Below are 21,598 nucleotides of genomic sequence, written 5' to 3'. Positions count from 1 at the left end.
TGTTGTGAAAAATTAAATATCGTATTTTAGACATGCACGTATTTTGTCTGTTTTTAATTTGGCAGTTAGTAGTAGTAGTTAAAGGGCTATGTTAAGGTATGTTACATTTAATTATGTATTACACTTCATATACATATTTTGCTGTAGTGGTGCAATTGTTTTGAACTCAAATACAGATATTGTTCCACTTTGTTATGGCATTTTCTATCTAATTTGTATATATGTGGCTGTGCGCAGATGGGATGAATCAATCCCACATGGTTGTGTCTCCCCTGTGATTTTGGTCCTCAATATAGAGAGAGGCCAATAGAATTGTCATCAGCTGAATCCCAAGCCTCTAAGCTAGAATCAAATTACCTGTGCATGATGTCATATCAACATCCGCAATCAATCCCTGCACAGGCGCTTGTTGGTATATTGGATCATTTTTAATTTATTTTGAAGCCTGCTGTTGGAATAAAATGATGCCGCAGGATCCGATCTGTTCAAATGTCCATATAAAAGTTGTGTAAACAAGCTTTTGCATCTTATTTGTTTTCATCCTGCAAACATTCCCATTAAACGCAGTGAAAGTAAATATAAATTAAGAGACAATTTGCTTAGTTCTCAGACCCCCATAACATTTTTACCTGTAAAAGGTTATTCTCAGTTCCCTTTTTTCTGATTGTACATGTGTGTGGATAATTTTTGGTTCCTTTTGAAAATGTACTCAACATTTCCAACTAAAAATGTTAAAAGTCAGGTTATCAATTTAATTTTGAATTTGCATCATATATACAGTATTCTCATCATAACACATGTCTAGAATGCTAGTACAAACTGAACAGTTTATTAAATTTATCATTATTAGCTTATTTTTTTATTTGCACATCCTGCATCTTAAACACCTCAAGCTGGAAGCTAATGATGGTAATATAAGAGTAGCTGCATGCTGGTGCAATAAACTGCAATTTATATCGATCCAATTAGTTGACTAATTGCAAAGGTAATCTGTGACGAGTAGACAAAATGATTGCTTGTGCCAGCCCAAGTTTGGATCTGGAAGAAGTTCAATCAATCCTCCTGCCCCTGCTCCATTGACAAATGGTTTTGTTTTGGGGGTTTTTTGTGGCTGGCCACAGTGACTGGTGAGTAAAAATGTTCCCGTCATACTTGGTCATGTAAGAGCTGATGGCCATCCCATCTGATTTGGGGTGTGAGCCTTGGTACACATTGGTTTGGTCTCCGATCAGTTGCAGAGCACAGAAAAATTCACTCTCATTCACATATATGGACAGTTAACGGTGTTTGATTAACCAAACATGCTTTTTCAAGTACCAAGAGAAATTCAGAAAACTCCACACAAGAATGATGGAGACAAGATTCAAACCCAGAACCTTTTGACAGCGAGGGAGATTTGCCATCCTCAATGTTGTCCTGGAACACAACATGAACAAAATAATTATTGTGGTGGCTTACGAAGCAAACGGTTTGTGTATTTCTCTTGTTGGTCTAGGAGCTGTCAGATGACCGTCATTCTCCACCACTGCTGACAGTTAACGGGCCAGGGGAGGAAAAGCTGTTTCGCAGTAAAAGTGCTGAAGTGGAGCTCACGGTGGAGAAGGAAAGAGTCAAGAAGATGTTGTCTGAAGGGTAATAACACTTATATTTTTATCTTCTTTGTGACAAGATTTCCCTCAGGGTCCCAATTTAAAGAACTTACTGTACTAATATTGATTCAAAAAATGCATTCACAAATTGAGACAATCTTAATACAAGAGCTGTAGTAGCCAAAAAGGATAATACTGCTCAATTTTGATTGCCAATGCCGGAGAGCTGCTGATTTATTCAATAATGTGTTTGGAATTTATAGCAATGTAGAGCTGCACTGTCATGCTGACATGTTTCTAATATTTAGCCTTGCCCGTGTAGCTAAATAAGGTAACCAACAAAGGGCATAATTAAAAGCAGATAATTTAATACTGCAATTGTGCTCACATCTCAACTGGCTCAAACAGCTTTTAAACCACTGAAATTCTGAAAATGAACACACTTCAACACGTTTTTCACGTAACGTTGGCCATGTGCTCGAAAGTCCCACCCAGCAATGAGATGAAAGCCAAACTGGTACTTGGGGTTTGATTCTTAAATGAGTGCCAATTTAAAGGGACTCATACTGACTGAGTGGAAAGCAGAAAGTGAAAACGAGCCGCAAGTGTCCATAACCTGCGACTCAGTGGCTTAATGCTGGTTCCAACAGTAGATTATTTCTACAGCCACAAGTTTTTATGCACTTGTTAGACTAATTGCCCACCTTTCCACACATCTGACCTCAGTCTGTGATTTTACAATATAACATTTATGAGGTCACATATCATGCATGCATGCATGCACTGCTCAGAAGTAAAAATGTTCCTTCTTGAGCAGATGAACTGTACAACAAGCCTTCCAGCCTTTCCTTGCTCATGCATTGTTGTACACAGTAAAAGACACACAGCTGAGTGATGTAACGAGGAGGGGAACACATTTCTAAGTGGAGCAGACACTGAATGAGTGCTGCACTCAGGAAAAAAAAAACAACTTTGCCTTGAGGAGCTTTTGTCCTTGTGTTTTGGAATAAACACGTTTGATTGATGCATTTAGTGGAGGAGCTCCAATTTTCTTAAATGAGATTTGAACCTGTGTTTGTTTGTTTTGGGTGCTTTGACCCCCCTCACTGGTCTTCTTGCTATTAAGAAGGGGAAAAAATGGTTCATGAGCCACTGTTATCCAGATGCTTTTATTTGATGACTCCTATAAGCCCGTGCAGGATCTTTTCCTCTGTTGCTATGGTGAGTAGCTATACGGTTGCTAAGCTGTGCAAAGATGTGACTTAATGCATTTCAAAGCTCTCTGATTTTATTTGATACCCTCACTAAATCCTGACCTTTACCACCATTTCATTCCGATAGTGACTTTTCCACCATGATCCAATGATGCAATTCATTTCATGGCTATAAAAAAATAAATCATGACAAATAGTCAAGGCTTTAGTTCCAGGTATGTCATTAGCTTAACCTATTTTTACTTTTGTGTTTATTTGTATTTTTTCTTTCCTTGGTTCTCAATACAATTTTGAAATGTAATTTTACATTAAAGCAACTCTATAAAATACAATAGTAGGTAAATGTAAAAAAAAAACACACAACAGAGACATGGTCAGAAATTACCCGTTTTATGGTCTGTTCATTTTAGTGTAGGCAATAAGAAAACATCAGATAATTTAGATTCCTCCATATGCAAAGCGCTTTGAAACAGCACCAGCTGTTGTGAAATGTGCTTTATAAATAAAGTTTTATTTTATTTTATTTTATTGTATTGTCCAGGCTGGTCCACCAATTTTGTATTATAGCTGTGTCAGCATGGCAATGACCGAGGCATGATTCTCCTAATTACATACCAGTGAAGTGTTGATATGTTGTTGCAAATTACAACATATTTGTGCTAGATGATATGACGGTGTGCCTCTCAGTGAGTTCGAGTGAGATGAACATGACTGTGACTCTTATTTTTTCGAGTGTTTATGTCAGGTAAAAGATGAGCTATCGGAGGAGCAGTGTGTGCCCATTTAAAAGGCTTTTAGTCAAAACCGCATAAATGCACTCTGTTTGCCCTTCAATGCACTCTGTTTGCCCTTCAGTTTCAAAGCAGAACAAATGATATAATAGGATAAAATGGTGCTTTGCAAATACTCCATATGCCTCGCACAAAACAGAAACTCACATTTTGTCAGGTTGCTTCATTTAGTATTCAAGATAAGATAGTCCTTCATTGATTCCCGAAGGGGAAAGTCAGAGTTTACAGCAACCACAGTAGATTCTTTAAAAATCTGTCTGATGCACCATTTCATCTATTCATGTAAGTAATTGTCAGTTGAATAAACGTGTGGCTACACAGCAGCTCGTTATGCATTTTACTTTGGGTTTAAATTCACAACAGCCAGCTTTTTTTCCCCGATAAACACGCTGTGCTCCAATTTAGGCGGAAATTAGTTTAGCAGCTCAGTTCCACGATTTCCCTCAACCTAAAAGAGGGTGATTACAATTATTCATATTACAAACAGGTTGACAGGGTTGTGTCTTGAAATAACTGAATTAATGAATTTAATGTCAGCTGCATGATGGATGAAAGGCGTGTGCGTGCACCCGTGCCTGCATGTGTGTACGTGAGTGTGCGAGACAGCGACTGCCCCCACCAAAAACTCACTTTTTTTTTTCTGCCCCTAGGTCCATGTGTGAACTCAACCTAGAGGCAGAGCTCTTCACCTTACAAGACAGTAACGCCAAGCTGGTGGCAGCACTGCAGGAAGCAAACGGCAGCGTGGAGCAGTGGAAGCAGCAGTTGGCAGAGTACCAGGAGGAGACGGATCGACTTCGAGAGCAGGTGGGAAAATAACCAAGTTTTATTAGATGGCCATCTGATATGCAAGTGGCTAGGAAAGAATTTCTCAAGTGACATTGTGGTGGTGTCCTGTTTATAATTGCCTACAGATGCCACAAGATGGCGGCAAAGTGTTGCATGAAGTTCTTCAACTAACTAATGAGGGATTCACAGTATATGGTATAAATTTAGCTTATGATATGGATTTGGGTTCGACTGACCATTTGCGATAACACTTGATGTAATTTTATCTGTCTAAGTATGAAAACATCGACAAGTATGTCTGACCACAGAGCTGCTGGCATTATTTTTTAACCCCCTCTGAGCTCTGATTGGACTTGGGCACCTCTGAAATAGTGGTGCAACAAAAGAAATACATATCATTACTAATTATGGAACATCATTTTTTTTTTCCGCCACACGACACGTTCTTCCATCATTGGGAGTCAAGTTGAAGGTTATCCCTCAAATAGGCATGCACATCGACGCATGCTGTGTTGCAAAGTCAACCAGGTGGCTGGAACTAGAGCAGGCCTCCAGGGTTTGACGGGGGTGGGGTGGGGACTGTGGGGCAGACAACCTATACCGTCCAGCTTCTTTTCCCTCCTTGTCCCACTTTAAGGAACATGATAAATTACCGTTAAGACTCCAGGGATCCTTTTAAATCCCTTGTCACTTATGTTTCATTGTTTTGTGGAGGAATAAATGGTAGATTTTATTCTATGTACATGCAGTAAAAAAATTTTATATGGTAATGTAATTTGATGGATTGCTGCACAATCTAATCGCATCCAATTTTGGTACTGTTTAAAAAAAATTACAAAAGTTAGCAATGCTAAATTTTGACTGTCCGGGAGAAATTAATTTCACTGTATATTATGGTTCTTGCGTGGAACTGCTCTTCATCATATTGACACAAACCAAAAAAGGTTTGCCGAATGAAATGCCAGCTGAGTGTATTTAGTTAAGAATTCTTTGCTTTTTTTTTTTTTTCTACAATCCTTGTTGACTGCCAGTTTGATAGCGATTAGCATGTTCCTTTTCATACCGTCATGTGTAGTTCAGCAAAGGATTGAGCTTTAGGAAGACAGTCGCTGGCACACAGGAAACACAAGTGGGTCTGCATGTCTTTTCTGAGACTCGACCGGGATAAATGGGAAATTGTCAAAGTGGACCACAAACCTGCTTAACGCACGTTCGCGTTTCATTCATTGTTGTAGTCATTCATTATGCATTGAAGCAAGCAATATCATAGGTGGCTGCAATTTATGCAGCACTAAAATACAATAATCATAATGAGTCATGCACAGATTTCAAATTGCTCGCAAGCTACAATTGAGAATAATTTTGAACACTCATTTCAACCCGCTGTTCAAAGCTTCTTAACAGCTCAATTTTTGAGAAGGTGAATAAACAAACGGGAGTATCAATATCTCTAGATAGAAAATGTTTTGACTGTGATTATCAATATTTTTAATTCAAACAGAACTTGAAATTCCAGACTGATTTTGTTATGGCTACTAATTGATGAAGGCAGTGTAAGTTGTATGTTTATTATTAAACCTGGCCAGTCACGTTTTCATTATTTATTTTCGTCATCATATTTAAATATATTTCAATCCAGAAATATGCAGGGAAAAAAAGTTGTAAGCATTAAAGGTTAAAGAAGCTGATATGTTTGTACTTAACCTGGTGAGCTTGTTGAATGGTTGTTTCAAGCCGATTACTGTCACTAAGTAAACTAGTACGGTTTCTCTTTTTATTAATATAGTTATATAGCATTTTTTTTTTATTAATAAGCTCATTCAGATGGGAATTGAATGCTGCAATCCGTGTAAACGCTGTAGAGGCACTGAGCCGTGAGCAAAAACTGCCAACACCATGAACCATAAAGTTGACTTAGTTGTTTATTAACATCATTGCTCACCTTTTTTTTTTTTGCTTTTTCCAAATGGATGTTTAAAAATTAGAAGTGGCTCAGAAAAGGAAAGCAGCTTATATAAGTGTTCTCAATGTCACATCTGATGTTTCATTGCTGTGACTACTGCCAGTCAGACAACAAGGCACAGAATGGATCAAGAGAATTTTCATGATTCATATAGCGTATAAATATATCGAGCAGTCCACGGTGAACTGCTGGACGATAATAAAGAATATTTGTCTGTCTCAATCGATTTTCTCAGCTATTAAAATTGCTTTTGCATGAAGACAATCTTTATCTGCAAGTGAGTGGGCAGGCTGCTGGTGAGCCTCACTTTTCCTCCTTTTTAAGTATCTGGGAGTGATTTGATGATAGCTTTGTAGAACCCATTAAGTGGCCACTGTGCTCCCAACCATGCTTTCACAGGAGTTGAGCAGTCATGTGGGATTTGTGAATGACACCAATCACCAAGGCTCAAAGCCCCTCGTTGGATGATCACATTAACGAGATCACCTGATGGATGAGATTCTTTTAACCATCACCTTCTCATTTGTCGTCAGATTTACTAAAGGCAACATGTTAACAAAAGGAAAAGCCATATCCAAAGTGTTTATTCGACTCAGTGCTCTTTTGTTGTTTTGTTTTTTTTGTATTGCTTACAAATGACTTCACAACATCTCCAAAGGTTATACTGAGCCGTGTTTGGAAATGAAAAATGATCTCTCTCACCTAATTAGGGGACTTTCACATTCGCTGTAATGTTAGGTTCATGAAAAATGCTGCAAAATTGAAGCTACTTTTAAATCGCGGGTCGACTTGATGCTCTGTGACAACTTGTGAAAAGAGCAAGAGCAAGTAATCGGTAAATAATACACCAGCTTGGATACTGTAGCTTGTGTACCTTTGTTTTTTTGTGCAATGTCCCAGTGATGAAATGTGTTGCTCTAATAATTATCAGCCTATTGTGTTGTAGGTGGCAGAATTGGAGGCACAGCTTGGCCATCCTGCTGCTGCTGCTCACACTGATAAGGAGGAGCTTAGCCGCTCACTGGAGGAGCTGGAAGCCCTGCTTAGTGCCAAAGACCAGGTGAACTAGAAGACACAAACCTCCCTGCATGCTGCATGCACAGCCATATCTGCTCAATATTCTAATTTGACTTGAATGGTGTCAGTTCCAAGCAAATGTAATTTTCCAGATGTTGATGTATTGCTGTAGGGAAGCTCAGGAGATGGAGGGTTACTAAACACGACAAAATGAAAGATGATACTGGAGATAATTTAGTTGCATCTGCAAATTTAAAGATCTTGCTTAGATATTGTGACACTTAATCAGAATAATGAGAAGAGTAACAGCCTCTTGGCAATATCTCACCTATTTTTGACTATTTTATTCTGTTCTGAGAAAATTGCTTTACAGTATTCACAAGAAACTAATGTGAGATACTAAGAAAAAAAAGTGAGCCTTGAAAACTTAAAAAGCTCAAGTTGTCACTTCACTGATGAAAGCCGCTGTTTGAAAAAAAGATAATGATTAAGAGTGTTACATTAATATTCACCGGGGGCCACATCATAGTTATGGCTTCCCAACAGATTACAGTTACGATGACTCTGCACTTGGAATGTCCCAATCTGATCACATTGATCGGAAGTCGGGCCGAGCACTTGATTTTTAGTTCGTCACAAAAGACCAAATAATTCAAATCCTTTAATATCTTATCAAATTCAACAGTAATAGTAAATGACAGTGGAGTTACAAGGAGAAACTAATGATGCGCAAACACTTAGTGTAAGACAAAAGATATTTCTAAAATATTTGCCCTTGACTGATAGTCAGCCACCTCACTGAATGGTATTGTCAGATTTGAGAGTGAGAGATAATTTAACAATGGTCCAACCGACCGAACATCAAATGCAAATTTAACGAGTGTAAATTATTTAGTGACAAATATGGTCATATGTTTATTTTTATATAAAGTAATATAAGGCGTACAGTAATGTTAAAAGGATAAATTTGTAATATTAAAAATTAATTGGGAAAATTCGCAAACAGTTTGATTCTAACAGCCTCTCTCGAGCAACCTCATATAACCTGATTAAAGAAACAAAACTGATGTTGTTGGGACTCAGCATATCCCGTCAGGTTGTCACAGGGTCATGTGGCAACTTGGACAAGATGAAAAAAACAAAAAACAAAACTTGGACAAGATGCATAATTTGGCACTGGGACGTGCGGTCAGGGTAGGCATTTGAGGCACTACCGCCCCCTGCTGGCCTCCCTCTTCGTGTGAAGGGTAAAAGATACAGGAAAAAAAACTATAAGAATTACATTCAATTACTGCATGTTCCGTATTTGTTCTAAGGTCCATGCTTGACATTGATTTTCTTTTTAAGTCCAATAATTATCAATTATTTCATAAATAAAATCGCAGAATGTGCGGATCTCCTGTTTAAATATCTAGTCAGGAAGTCAAGTGAATCATTGCACTCAAACAGACGTTTCATTTTATTTAGTCACTCTGACAAGCAGAAGTGATTGAAAGTGCATGTTGGAGACGAGAAAGTACCGCGTTGCTGCAAACATTTGACATTTCAAACAGGTTTCATTGAAGGTCAAAATAGAATTTGGCTTATGCTGTATTTTGAGTTCATATTTTTATATCCGACTCCAGAGGAGTAGTGCCTCGCTAGTTATGAACCTCACGGCATGTTTTTATGCTGAATGCACTTGCTGATGCAGCTTAGGTGCTGATGAGTGAAAACATTGACACCGAAAATGTAAATTGACAAACTCTTAATAACTCTTGTTGCAGTGAAGCAGAGGAGGACCATTTGTTGTTTTACATTTCATTTGCTGAATTTTCCTCACAAATGCAACCGCTGACAACGAAATTACAGTGAAATATTCCGTTGATAGATAGATAAGCAAGGTCCACAATCCCAAGGGGCCTAACTATAAAGTTCCCTGATGTGTGATAAATGACTAATTTTATGAGCAAAAAAAAAAACCAACAACAACAAAGTGGCGCTCTGTGGTAATATGTGACATTCCAATATAATCGTTTACAGGAGATACACAGTCTACAAAGCAAGAAAACTGATGTGGGGGAGCTAGAGAGAGAAAGAGAAGAGGCCATACAGAGACTCCAAGTAAGTTGTTTATTTCTCACTTTCTTTGCCAGGCTGCGTCACATTGCAGTTAACGGCGAAAAAGCTTATGTTGCCGGAAAATGAGGACGAGCACGAGAATAAATGTGTCATTTGCTAACTGAGTCTAAAAAAAAAAAGAAAACAGCCTTTTATTTGTTTATTTATTTTTTAAGCATTACAATGCGCATACTTTGCTGCAGGGAAGATTCATTTACAGACTGCTATTCTTACTCCATCTCCTCATTAGGCATCTGATTAGAAGGCAATCGTGTGGGAAAACAGAGTAGTTAAAACAGTGTTGTTGTAATTGTGCTTCAATCAGCTCTGCTATCAACTTGTTGAGATGCTTCACTGGATTTTCATATGCATGGAGCAGTAAAAAAAATAATAAAATAAAAAAACAGTTAATCCTGCATGGGATAGGGACAAAGCCACATCCGAAAAAAAACACCTGTGGGCAATTTTAACTCTTTCACATCACATAAATGTTTGGTAGATTTGAACACAAAAAGACCCACAAATGCACATGGAGAAAATGCAAATTCCGAAGAAAGGCCAGAGCTGACATCCATAATAAAACACTTTGACAGGGAAGCAGACTTAACAACTGCAGAACTCTACTTTATTGCCACGTAAGTTGCTTTTGCTGAACAGCAGTAATCTCTGCTGGCATAAAGCGGAATTGCAAGCAGACGTTGTAGGTTTGCATCCATCCATCATCTTGCGATTATCCGGGGTCAGGTCACCTTCCAGAGGATCCCGAGGCGTTCCTAGGCCAACTGAGAGATGTAGTCTCCCCAGCGTGTCCTCACCGCATCCTGATTAGATGCCCATGCCACCTCATCTGGCTCGTCTCAATACAGAGGAGCAGTTTTTGGACAGCTTCTACTTGGATTTCTTAGCAGGATGTCAGAATAGTCTTCCACATCCTGTTTGGATGTGAACTGCCTCCCAACCTCATAGATCTTTTACTTGAGAATGTTTCAAAGGTTCTCAATCGAGCTGATCGTCAGAGGAGGATTGAGGCCACACACAAGTTTCTCTCCTTTTATGCCGACAGCAGCCATGATGCGAAGGAATTTCTTGCAGCATGAGATGGCGGATTGTTATGCATAAAGACAACTTTGTTTCGAAAGGGGTCGACCAGCTCTCTCCACATGATTCTGGCTGAAAACATGACTGCGCTCCCTCACTGCTGACGTTGCAGCCTTTTTGGGACGTGGTGGCCATCCACCAATCATACACTATTCCATCCATGCTGACCATCTCATGCTGCAAGGAACACCTCTTCATCTTTGGGTGCTATTGGCATGAAAGTGGAGAAATTTGAGTGTGGCCACCATCCTCGAGGCACTTCACATCCAAACAGCAGCTCTGGGAGGCTATTCTGACATCCCGCAAAAACATTCAAGCAGGATCAACAGCTAACAAGTTTGATGAATGCAAGACTTCAGTTGCTGCTCTCAAAAAAAATCAATCCTATTTTAAATTTTAACTTGAATTATTGCGATGTTTAAGAATATGATACAGGAATAGGATACAGCATACTTCCCCCTCTTGCTACAAATTCAACAGCTTATTATTTTCAGTTCTTTTCAACCCGTAACATGTCTTGAAACACTTAACAATTTGAAACAGTGCATTAACAAAAAATATATTTGTATTTGTTTATTTTTTTTAAGTATTGTTATCGTTTGGCGATGTTTAAAAGAATTCAAATTATTTTCCAACAATTGATGATTGAAAATTAGAATCATTTGGATCGAAGAAATTGGGGAAAAAAAATAAACAAATAAATGTGAAGCATTTTACAGTCAAGCTAATTTAAAAAATAAATAAATAAATTTCCAACAGTTGACGCGGTGCATCAGGAAGTACAGGTGGAAACAGTTGAAGCATGAGCTCCTGATTGGTTTATGACATAGGCTGCACTTGGAAATTAATGGGAGGGGAGCACGCTCTGCCTCTCCAAACTCTCTCAGCGTGAATTTCCGAACACACCACAGTCAGGAGATGTGGCTTTGAATCTCATTCATGCATGGCTTTAGCATGTAATTTGCGTGCTTATGAACTCAACTTCCCCGCCTCCCTCAATCCGGTAGTCGAGCTTCCTTCCACATTCCCCAAAACATGCATGCTAGGTTCATTAGCGACTTGTCCAAAAATATGAGCGTGAATGATTCACAGTCCAGGGTTAGTCAAAGGGTAGACTCCAGTCGCCCTTGACCATAATGAGGACAATGTGATGTGTAAAATGGATGTGTCTGTCGAGTCATATTTGCATTAAATAGGTCCGCAAAAACAAAACAAGTCATACGCCAAACTAATGGCAAAAGCAGTTTCTCTGCTCAGTGATGCCATGTGTTTCATTTCCTTGGAAGGCTTTGGACTTCAAGGACAAAACAAATTACTATCCCATCTCAAAGCAGGAAATATGGCCAATGCATAGCCTTGATTAGGTATTCTATCATTTTTAGCCACGTTGCCAGTTTTGATTTATGTATATTCATGCTTGACCTTGCTGTCTTTGGGCCTATTTCATAAACCGTTCGTTGAAAATTCACCACAAAGCCTTTTTCATGAAGACCTCAATTGCCAATTTAAATTTGCATTTTTACCAGCGCAAATAACAAGTTGCAAGATGGGGAATAGATAATGTACTGCAGAAACTGATGTTGCTCATGCTGAAACGTGTCATGTATGTGCCAAAGTGTCAAGACAATCTTTTGTGTTTTAACAGCTGTATATTCGTTTTTATTTTATAGTCAATCACAAAGACAGAAAAAGTGTTCTGGTACGAGTCTTGTCTTGTTTGCCAAAACTAGAGTATATTGACAAAAGCAATGTTCAGAGTATGTGGACATGAGTTTGAGAGCTGGCGTGATGTGTCTGCAATTGGGGGTGGAGATTAGATCGTGGCGAGAATTAGCAAATTGCCATTTCATTGATTTGTTTCTTCATTTCAACAAAGAGGGCGAATCTCTGAGCAACACGGCGACCAATGGTTCGCATATCTGCCTTGCAGGTCTGGGAAATTGCCCAAAGGTGTGAGTATTAAGTGGATGTGCCCTGCAATTGGACACCTACCTGTAGTGATGGGAAAATCAAGCTTCAAGATGCTTTGTGAACTAGTTTTTATATTTTTTGCCTCCTCTAGATGGCACTGTTGGTTAATTGAAAGGGGTTTAAAAAGTGCCAAAAAAAGTGAAAAACTTTCAGCCCTACGTTGAACAGAGAGCCATCTAGAGAAGTTAAAAAATACAACAACTGGTTCATGAAGCGACTTAAAGCTTCATTTTCCCAATACTACCTACCGGTCCAGTGTGTAAGCAGGCCTGTTGTCCAAAGTGCGCTGATATAAGATCCAGCTCACCCACGAACCTAACGAGGACAATAGTTATAGAAAGTGGATGGAAGAATCTCGCTCTCTGAATGTTCTGAACTCCTGTCTCCACAACAGTGGTGTATTGAGCAGAATATTTTCATTCTGCCCAGAGTTCAGCCCATTTCCACAATCAATTCCAGACAATTGAAAGAATTCTTGACGAATGGTTGCCTGTTTGTTTGCAGGAACTTGAAAGACGAAACACCGCACTGGAGGGTCAAATCGCGAGCACTGAAAAGACACTGGCCTCCAGCAGGGAAGAACAGGAGAAGGCGGAGGTGGAGGTCCGGCATTTCCTCGAGGCCCTTGATGTCAAAATTTGTGACCTGAATGACTTGAGACAAAGTCTGGCAAACCTAGTTGATAAGTAGTCCCAACTGCAGGCAGGGTGCATCTCCACAGTCACGGCACATTTCCCTCCTCTACTCTGATCTCGTTTGTATTTTGCTGACCCAGCAGTTTACAGAAGATCTTTTAAAAGACCTCTCCGAGTTGCAATGCGCACAATGAAGCATCTGTGCTTTATGTTATAATATGACCATGACAAACAAATTTATGGTGGCTCCAAACGAGAACGGTAAGATAAAATGGAGTGCCATAAAACAAACCACTGCTTATTATAACCATTCAGATATTTTTGTAAAACCAGACATTTGTAGCAGCCACATGGGATTTGTTTTTAAGGACATTCCGGGCTTATTATAATATTTGGTTTCATGGTCATTAACATTAATATTTGTGTTTGTAGGACATCATTGAGTCGTGATTTCTAAATTACTCCCAGTGTCATCCTCCTCAACTGTGGCAAATGCACTCGGTTGGTACTGTAGGTTAGGGAAGGGACAGATGGAGATAAAAGGCCTGATTACAAGTCAGCCACAGTTCACCATCAGCCGTCTGGTCTGGACTCCCAGCAGCCAGACCCACACCGAGCACCCCGAGCTATCTGTGGAACACCATCATGAATTATTCCCTCACTTTGTTTCGACTGCTCTTCTCTCCACGTTCTCTATTATTCATGTTGATTGATGGCGTGAGGGAGAGATGCTGCTCAATTGAAGCGAGAGGCTGGCAGCTTTCCATCGTCCTCTCTTCACTTGAGACGCTATCTCGCACCCCAATATTGAGGTTCAACCCGAGTTGTACTTCATTAATGCTTGTGCCAAGTTTGATTTTTTTTTTTTTATCCTCATTAGTATTGTAATGATCCATTTTTGCATCAGTGGTGCATCAACTGCACTATTTATTTACCACGCTCCTCACAAGACTTGTGCAGAAAAGCCTTTCAGCCGAGAGCACTGCATGATCTCCGCAGAACCAAGTAATGTGAAACTGTTTATGAATTAGGGGTGTGTACACGTGACTGATCGATATAACAAGCACAACTGCAATAGTTTACTAAATGGGTACTCAACCGACTTGCCTGTCAGCTTTGTGAAATTGATGCGTAACAAACGAAGTTTAGTCAAATTAGTACAAAGTTTTACTTTGTATTTCCTCATTTTAATGTTATCTGGGTACAAATAGGCGCAGGCTGTTGTCTTAGCTCAAGATGCATTTAACTTGCTTTGAATTTGATTTAACCAGCGTTGCCAAAATCAAGAATTTCACTTTGTTTTATTATTAATTAACCTGTTTAATGGATGTTTAATGGTTTATTACTTTGGCTCAACTTTCATTATCTCAAGTGGTCCGAATGCACACTTGCAACATCTTGTGGCCGTCCGCCTCATTAACAAGCTCCACTATTTTTAGCCTAGTCAGCTACAGCTTGACCTCAGCAGCCACTTGCAGGCCTTCTTCAATTAGCAATAATGTTTATAATTGCTCTACGTTTTCACATTACTTTGGAGTTAAAAATAATGCAATTCTTTGTTCATCTTGGCAAGTTGTGTTTTTGGCAGCACTTTTCATTGTGTTTAAAAAAAATTGCATTGGCTCCTCATTCTGAGGCTAAGCACCACAGTTTATCAAACACTTCAGAAAAGCCTGTGCGGGTGGACCATTTAAAATAGGCTTGAGTTTATCCTACACTTGACCCTCACCTTAAAGCAAAAAAAAAAATAAAAAATCTTTTTGGGCCAATTATTTATGCTTGTGACATTCCTAAGCATTCCAAAAAAGGACTGTATCATTGATTCACAATACTACATTAGGATTGTTTTTGATTGTCAATTGCCACAAAAACAATCATCAGAATGCTTTTGCATATTGTGATGACTATTAAGTAATTTCATAGATTTGCCCCTATACACCCGAGGTTGACTCCGATTCATACTTACTTCTGTGGCTTACATAGTGGTCACGTTGTTGTAACTGGAAACACAAGACTAGAAATGATTTACATTTGTTTGCTTTTGACAGACCGCAGTAAGTTGTCTTTGAAAGATCTGTTGTCAAACCATACAACAGAACCAACGTCACTACCTAAACTGGGTTTAACAGACCATCACAATAAAGGACAGCGTGTTCTCTTGTTATAACTACATCATATTATTCAATTTATTTGCTTTGTACAACAAAATAGTTGTTCTTGGTAACACTTTATAAGTACACGCTAATAAGCATTAGCTCAGCATTTATAAACACTCAAGTCATTTATAAAGCATGTTTCAGACATGAATGTTTGCATATAGTATGTAAATACCTTAAAATGACATAATTGAAAGTGTTTTGTCATTTAGATAAACAGTATCGACAGAGCAAAGGTAATGCTGAGATTCACATCACATTAAAAACTGCATAAAAAGTCTAGTGGGACCAGAAAAAGAATCCGGTACCTTGGAAAATGATGGGCAACATTTTAGAAGGTATTGAACATCTCTATGCAAATGATTATGTCAGAAGCATGTTTATAAATAACCAGTCTTTACAAATGCTGAGCTAGTGCTTCAGCATGTACTTATAAAGTGTTACAGTGATCTTAAGTATTGGTAGATTAAAAAAAAAAAAATTAGGAAATGGTCTGTTAAGGTCACAACGTTGAATTCTCATGACTGAATTTGAAGATGTTTATGTGAGATTGAATTGCTTATATTTGTTGAATTAAAATTCATGTTTTGACACAAATCTGTTGTTTCTTTGTGAGCATACTGTATATTAACTTCCTATCCCTAGTTTGTTAATAGTATAACAGCTGTCACGCTTGTCTGTTAGTGACAATGTGCTTTTCGCACTATATGCAAATGAGCTAATTTTACTCCAAAGACATGTCTTGCAAAGGTCATATGTAGGCCAACATGTCATGACATATTTTTTATCTTCATTACAAAGTGATTGTAGGTGTGCAGTCAGCAAATGCTTCATGAAACTGAGACAGTTAACTGACTTCAAACCTGAGATCCACATTATTCAGTCGGCAAATGAAAATTAGACCTCAGACATCTTCCTAAACTTTCCCCAAGTTTAACATAGCCCTAGGACTATTTTCAGCAAATATATCACCATCTAAGAAACCATGAGATTAATTGAAGAGATCCACTAATGAACTACAGCAACCAGTGGTGTTTTCCTAAATTTATTTAACACAATGTGGCGTGCACAGCTGATACAGTAAAAACGTCTACTTCAGCTTCTTCTTGGGGCGAAGGTTGTTGGTGTGTCCGCACTTCTTCTTACGGCAGTTGACAGCACGTGGATGCAGACGGGCATAGCACCTGAGAAACAAAGAGTCAAACATGTTTGTGTAGAGTTCATCTTGTTAAATTAAGACCAAATTATACCAAGCAATCACAGATGGGAATTGATTGCAGGGGTGAAAAGGGATTTTCACAACATACTTGCGGCAGATCATCTTGTCGCAGTTGTACTTCTGAGCCAGCTGTCTGAGGGAAGGCTCAATGATGCCACCACGCAGACGCAGCACCAGATGAAGGGTGGATTCTATTGGAGGGCGATTACAAATTGCAGTCCATCAAAAACACAGCGGTTATGAACTTAAAATCAATAAACTAGCTGCAACACAACATATTTTAGGGCTTAGAAGCTAGCATCCAACTTATATTCAAATAGTAAATGATTCATTTGCGTGAAACAATAGGGATCCTTTCCTTAGGCACGGGGTCTACAAACTGTTACCTTTCTGGATGTTGTAGTCAGACAGAGTGCGTCCATCCTCCAACTGTTTGCCAGCGAAGATCAGACGCTGCTGATCAGGGGGGATTCCTACACACAATTTCATTAGAATACAAGACTGGTTAAAGGAAAAATATTTAAGTATCTAACCAGATCTTCTGAATGAATACCGCAGTATGATTTAACACAGAGGTCTTCAATCCTGTCCCTCGAGGGTTGGTGCCTGCCTGGTTTCCATCACTCCCTGCTGCAACACACCTGATTCAAACGATCAGGATCCCTATCTATCTTCTGCAGACTATGCCATTTTAATCATGTATGTTGCAACAGGCAGGACACCGGCCCTGGAGGAACAGGATTGAGCGCCCTAACAGTTCTGCAGGGATGGGTGCTCACCTTCCTTGTCTTGGATCTTTGCCTTGACATTTTCGATGGTGTCGCTGGGCTCGACCTCGAGGGTGATGGTCTTGCCCGTCAATGTCTTCACGAAGATCTGCATGTTGGCAGGCTGACGAGTGTCACAAGTGAAAAGAGATTTTTAGCGCCGAGCTTGGAACGGAGCAACTTAATTCTCAAACCTGTCGCCTGCGCAGCTTAAACTAAGACACGCGCTTGGCGATGCGAACACGTATCTTTGTCATCGTTGGTCTACGTTTTCTATGACACGGTTGAAAGCCTTATTACAAAAACGGCGTGGACTGAATTGAAGTTTTATAACATAGTCAGCTAAAGCTACTGTCGGGCCAAAGCTGACTGCGCTAAATGCTAGCAGGGGCCTCGCCACATGCTGACTGCTAGCTGCTTGAGAACTATTTCAACTATAGGCCTGTTAGAGACGTCAATTTTATTTCGGCACGATTTAGACTTTGGGAACGCCGTGATAAAATAATCAACGTGTTTTTTGCCCGGATAATTTATATTGAGATAACTTAGGGCAAAAGTAAGAATTAGACAAAAATGTGCACCCACCGGCCGCTAGCTGAGCCTCAACGAAAAGAGACCGGAAAAAGCTGTCACGTGCGTACGTCATTTCCTCTGCATTATCGCCTCCAAATTAAAATAAAAGTTTCTTACATTTTCAAGATTTTTAAGTAAGTGGTGGAGAGTGACCAAATAAAATAGTTTATTAGTGCACGTCATCTGTTTTTTCGTGAGAGTTTTTACTTCCTTCATTGAAAAACGTGTACTGTCTCGTCAAGACAGCCTGCGTTTTCAACTTCGTATATGGCAGGACTTAAATCACAATAGATTAAAATTTTTATTGCAATCGTAATACTAATACGGCAAAAAAATGAATAGGGACAGGACAGTGACATGGAGGAACGTGAACCAAGGAGCATTAACGCAATGTCAAAACACATCCAGAGAAGCAAGATATTCCCAATCCCTGGCCATAGGAGATTAGATGTGAAGAGGTTTGATGCCACAGAGTCTGTACTTTTTAATGCTTAAGATTTAGTTCATAACTCTCCTATGTTCAAAATAAAGATCTCAATCTCAATCCGACTGAAAGTTTCTGCTGTGTTAGTTTTTTATTGAGCTCCAATGTGAGAGTCGCAAAAATAATAGTACATGGTGTGATGTGGTGCATGCAGTGGCAGTCCCATTTTCTATTTGACCACAGACGCTTTATCAGATCCCATGAGACCAGCTGTATTTGATATGACCATTTAAAATTAAAACACCCCTGTAGACATAGAGTAAACACTAAAAAGTCATGTCATATCATTATCCACACCACTTATCCTGTACAGGGTCGCGGGTTGGTGCTGGAGCCTATCCCAGCTGACTTTGGGCGAAAGGCGCACTACACTCTGAACTGGTCGCCAGACAGTCACAGGGAAGACATAGACACCATCACTGAGTGGGAACTGAACCCACGCTGCCCGCACACAACTCGGGCGAGTGTACCACTACACCATCAGTGACACTACACTAAACAGTCATTCCGGTAATTTGAGACTTAAGCTCTTATATCCGCTGTCCTACTAAACAGTGATCTTGAACAACATTGTGGCCTAGTACTAGTAATGTCCGCCTTACAGTTCTGTAGTCAGGCTTTCTAGAGTAATGTGTGTGGATGCATGGTGACACATGTGCCTTAGGGTCAAGAGGTTCTGGGTTTGAATCTCACCCTTGAGTGGCGCTTGCATGTTGTCCTCGTGCTTGGTTGATAGCTTAATGGAACTGTGAATGCTTGTTAAAATGCGCCCATGTGACCAGTCCAGTGTGTACTCAGTCAATCACTTAGTCAGATGGGTTACGTTCCAACTCGCCTGCTACCTTAATGAGAAAGCATTTCAGAAAATGGATAGATGGTTACTGTTCTAGAAAAAAATGGATTTCATGCCACATGATTAAGAAATAATTAACATCCCCTATAAATGATTTCTCTTATAATGATTGATTGAAGCAGAACACAGAAAATGAATGGATAGTTCTTATCCTTTTTTAGGGTCACTCCAGGTGAACTGTCCCAGCTGATTTTTGATGAACGGTGCGGTACACCTTGGATTAGTTGCCAGCCAATCGTAAGTCACATTTTGACAACACACAAAACTCAAATTCACTTCAAAGCTAACATGCAAACTCAATACACAAAGGCCCCAGCCTAGATTGTAAGATATAACCTCTAAACTGAGGCAAATGTGATATAAGGTCACCAACACACATTAATCAAGCTTTCCATCCACATGTTGTAGGTCGGACATTGACCTGTATAAGTGAAGGTTTTCTACACAAGACTGTGCCACTTCTTATGGCATCATGGAGAACCGCTCCACTGAAGTTAGGGGTATTGCGTTGATTTTTTTTATTTTGTAGGAATGAATTTAAATCTGTCATGTCACCCAAATTGATATTTTATGAAGATGCTGATTTTGGGACAGTTCATGATTGTGACTTTTGAAGGTAGTTTATATATTTTGGGTTTTCAAAAAGGTCAGATTCTGAAAGGAAAAAAACTTTTGGAATCATCATCAGGGAAACCTGTAAAACAAATCTGAAATAAATGAATGTTTTCTGACCAAACACGAGTTTTTACTGAACCATTGTAAATTCAAATTGATGCTGACCTTTCGGCATTAACATTAAAGGATACCTATGATATGACTTATTGCAGGTGAGACCACAAAGGCAACATAACCCTGGTAAAATCATGGCCTCACCAGCACTGTAGAACAAGTTGTTCCTCTTACTTGTTTTGAATGTTAAATTTGAGTGTCTAGCATTTTTTTTCCATATTGTACAAATGAAAGAAAGGTACATATACACTACCGCCCTGGTTAAGGTGCACCGTGCACATAGTCCAAAATATGTAACTTTCTTTTTAAGCAGAAAAATATTTTGTAATGAGTCTAAAAAAAAGAGAATCATTTTGAATGATAGCTAGTGTTTATCAAATAGAAGAATTAAATAGATTTGGTTACTATATTTATTACAGGGCGTTTGATATTAGGATCATTGCAAAATATATTCAGCACACAACAGTGAGTTCTTATTCGAGTCATTTGAGTCCAAATGCATTGAAACATGCATTGGGATTTTTCATTCAATAAGAATTTTATAAAATAAATACATCATCCATTCATTTTGGTGCTTTTGTAACTCTGGGTTGTTTGGTGTTTCTAAGAATATGTTTAAGGTATTCCAAGTAGCACCAAGCAGAACTTTAAAAAGTAGTTCAAGCATGTTAATGTTTCCCACATTTCCAGGATTTCACTTGAACTTCTCGCGCTTTCAGTTATATACAAACAAAACTTTACTTGGCGTAGACTTAAATACTCATTTCCAAATACAGATACATTTGCAAGGACTGTGGAGGGCTAAATTAGGCAATATGAAAGTCCAACCTTTGCAGTTATGTGGTTTAAACATAAACCTTTTCTGAAATATTCAGAGGCACAGACTCTGCCCTGACTGTCCTACTTCCACCCTGTTTACACGGTCAACTTCAAGATGTAGATTGGTCTGTGTTTTGCAGAAGCATTCTAGAGCATGACTGACATGGCATGAGCCTTAAAAACAATTTGTGTTGTCGTGGAAACATAGCCTTGACCTTGATATGCGGGCTTGTAAAATAAAAAACATTGGCTTGCAAGAAAATGTAAATAAAGTGATTTTAGAGTTCATTAACCTGGTGAAACAGCTGCAGGGGTGCAAGCTGGAATGTTAGCTGCCTGCAGCCGGGTTCAATTATTAATTAAAATAATATAATTAATTACTGAACTATATGGGATTTGTTTATTTATTCATACATTGATGTATATTGTATATTGTGTTGCAACAGTGAGAGAGAGTCAAGGTTTTATGTCAAACACTGGGGAATCCCCCGCAATCTCCTTATCTGATTCATGCAGTCTGAGTGAAAAGATTGGATAACATTCTGAAGAATTACTCCCGTTCTAGTAACTGGGAGAGGCAACTGTACCCCAAAATGTTTCTGCGGCTGAAACTTGTAGGGATGTGTATGCATATGAAAGAAACTAGATGAAATGGTATTTGACTGAGAGTTCACAGTTGAACGAGGTGTGATTTCAGCCGATTCAGCGTGGACGCCCACAACATTTGAGTGCGAGAACCGCTTGGTTTTTCACCATTTTGAAGTCTCATTTTCGGTATTTTTCAAATTTGGCAGTGTTGTCAACAACTCTATTAAAGTGGTGTGCTTTAAA

General features: G+C 39.1%; 2 protein-coding genes across 4 annotated transcripts in view; one reads left to right on the top strand and one right to left on the bottom strand.

Annotated features, from left to right (window-relative positions):
* The window catches only part of LOC148324154 (homer protein homolog 3-like), a 44,619-nt gene extending 28,699 nt beyond the window's left edge, over window positions 1-15,920 (top strand). For all 3 annotated transcript variants that reach the window (XM_088312739.1, XM_088312737.1, XM_088312738.1), the window contains 5 exons: window positions 1,496-1,632; window positions 4,245-4,401; window positions 7,293-7,406; window positions 9,386-9,466; window positions 13,037-15,920. In XM_088312739.1, coding sequence (XP_088168865.1) covers window positions 1,496-1,632; window positions 4,245-4,401; window positions 7,293-7,406; window positions 9,386-9,466; window positions 13,037-13,222 — 675 coding nt within the window. In that variant the 3' untranslated portion in view covers window positions 13,223-15,920. The remainder of the gene's footprint in view (window positions 1-1,495; window positions 1,633-4,244; window positions 4,402-7,292; window positions 7,407-9,385; window positions 9,467-13,036) is intronic.
* A 432-nt stretch (window positions 15,921-16,352) lies between these two features.
* uba52 (ubiquitin A-52 residue ribosomal protein fusion product 1) lies at window positions 16,353-17,985 on the bottom strand. Its single transcript, XM_088312740.1, has 5 exons — window positions 17,895-17,985; window positions 17,322-17,433; window positions 16,929-17,015; window positions 16,631-16,733; window positions 16,353-16,507 (listed from the first exon to the last, which is right to left on the bottom strand). The coding sequence occupies exons 2-5, from the start codon at window positions 17,422-17,424 to the stop codon at window positions 16,414-16,416; spliced, it is 387 nt and encodes a 128-aa protein (XP_088168866.1). The 5' UTR covers window positions 17,425-17,433; window positions 17,895-17,985; the 3' UTR covers window positions 16,353-16,413.
* Between the last annotated feature and the right edge of the window lie 3,613 nt (window positions 17,986-21,598).

Source organism: Idiotropiscis lumnitzeri, chromosome 13, assembly GCF_059441095.1.
Source record: "Idiotropiscis lumnitzeri isolate Australia: NSW breed Sydney's pygmy pipehorse chromosome 13, RoL_Ilum_1.0, whole genome shotgun sequence".
In the NCBI taxonomy this organism is placed as follows: Eukaryota; Metazoa; Chordata; class Actinopteri; order Syngnathiformes; family Syngnathidae; genus Idiotropiscis; species Idiotropiscis lumnitzeri.
The sequence above is the reverse complement of the archived record's forward strand: the minus strand, read 5'-3'. Positions and strand labels throughout refer to the sequence as shown.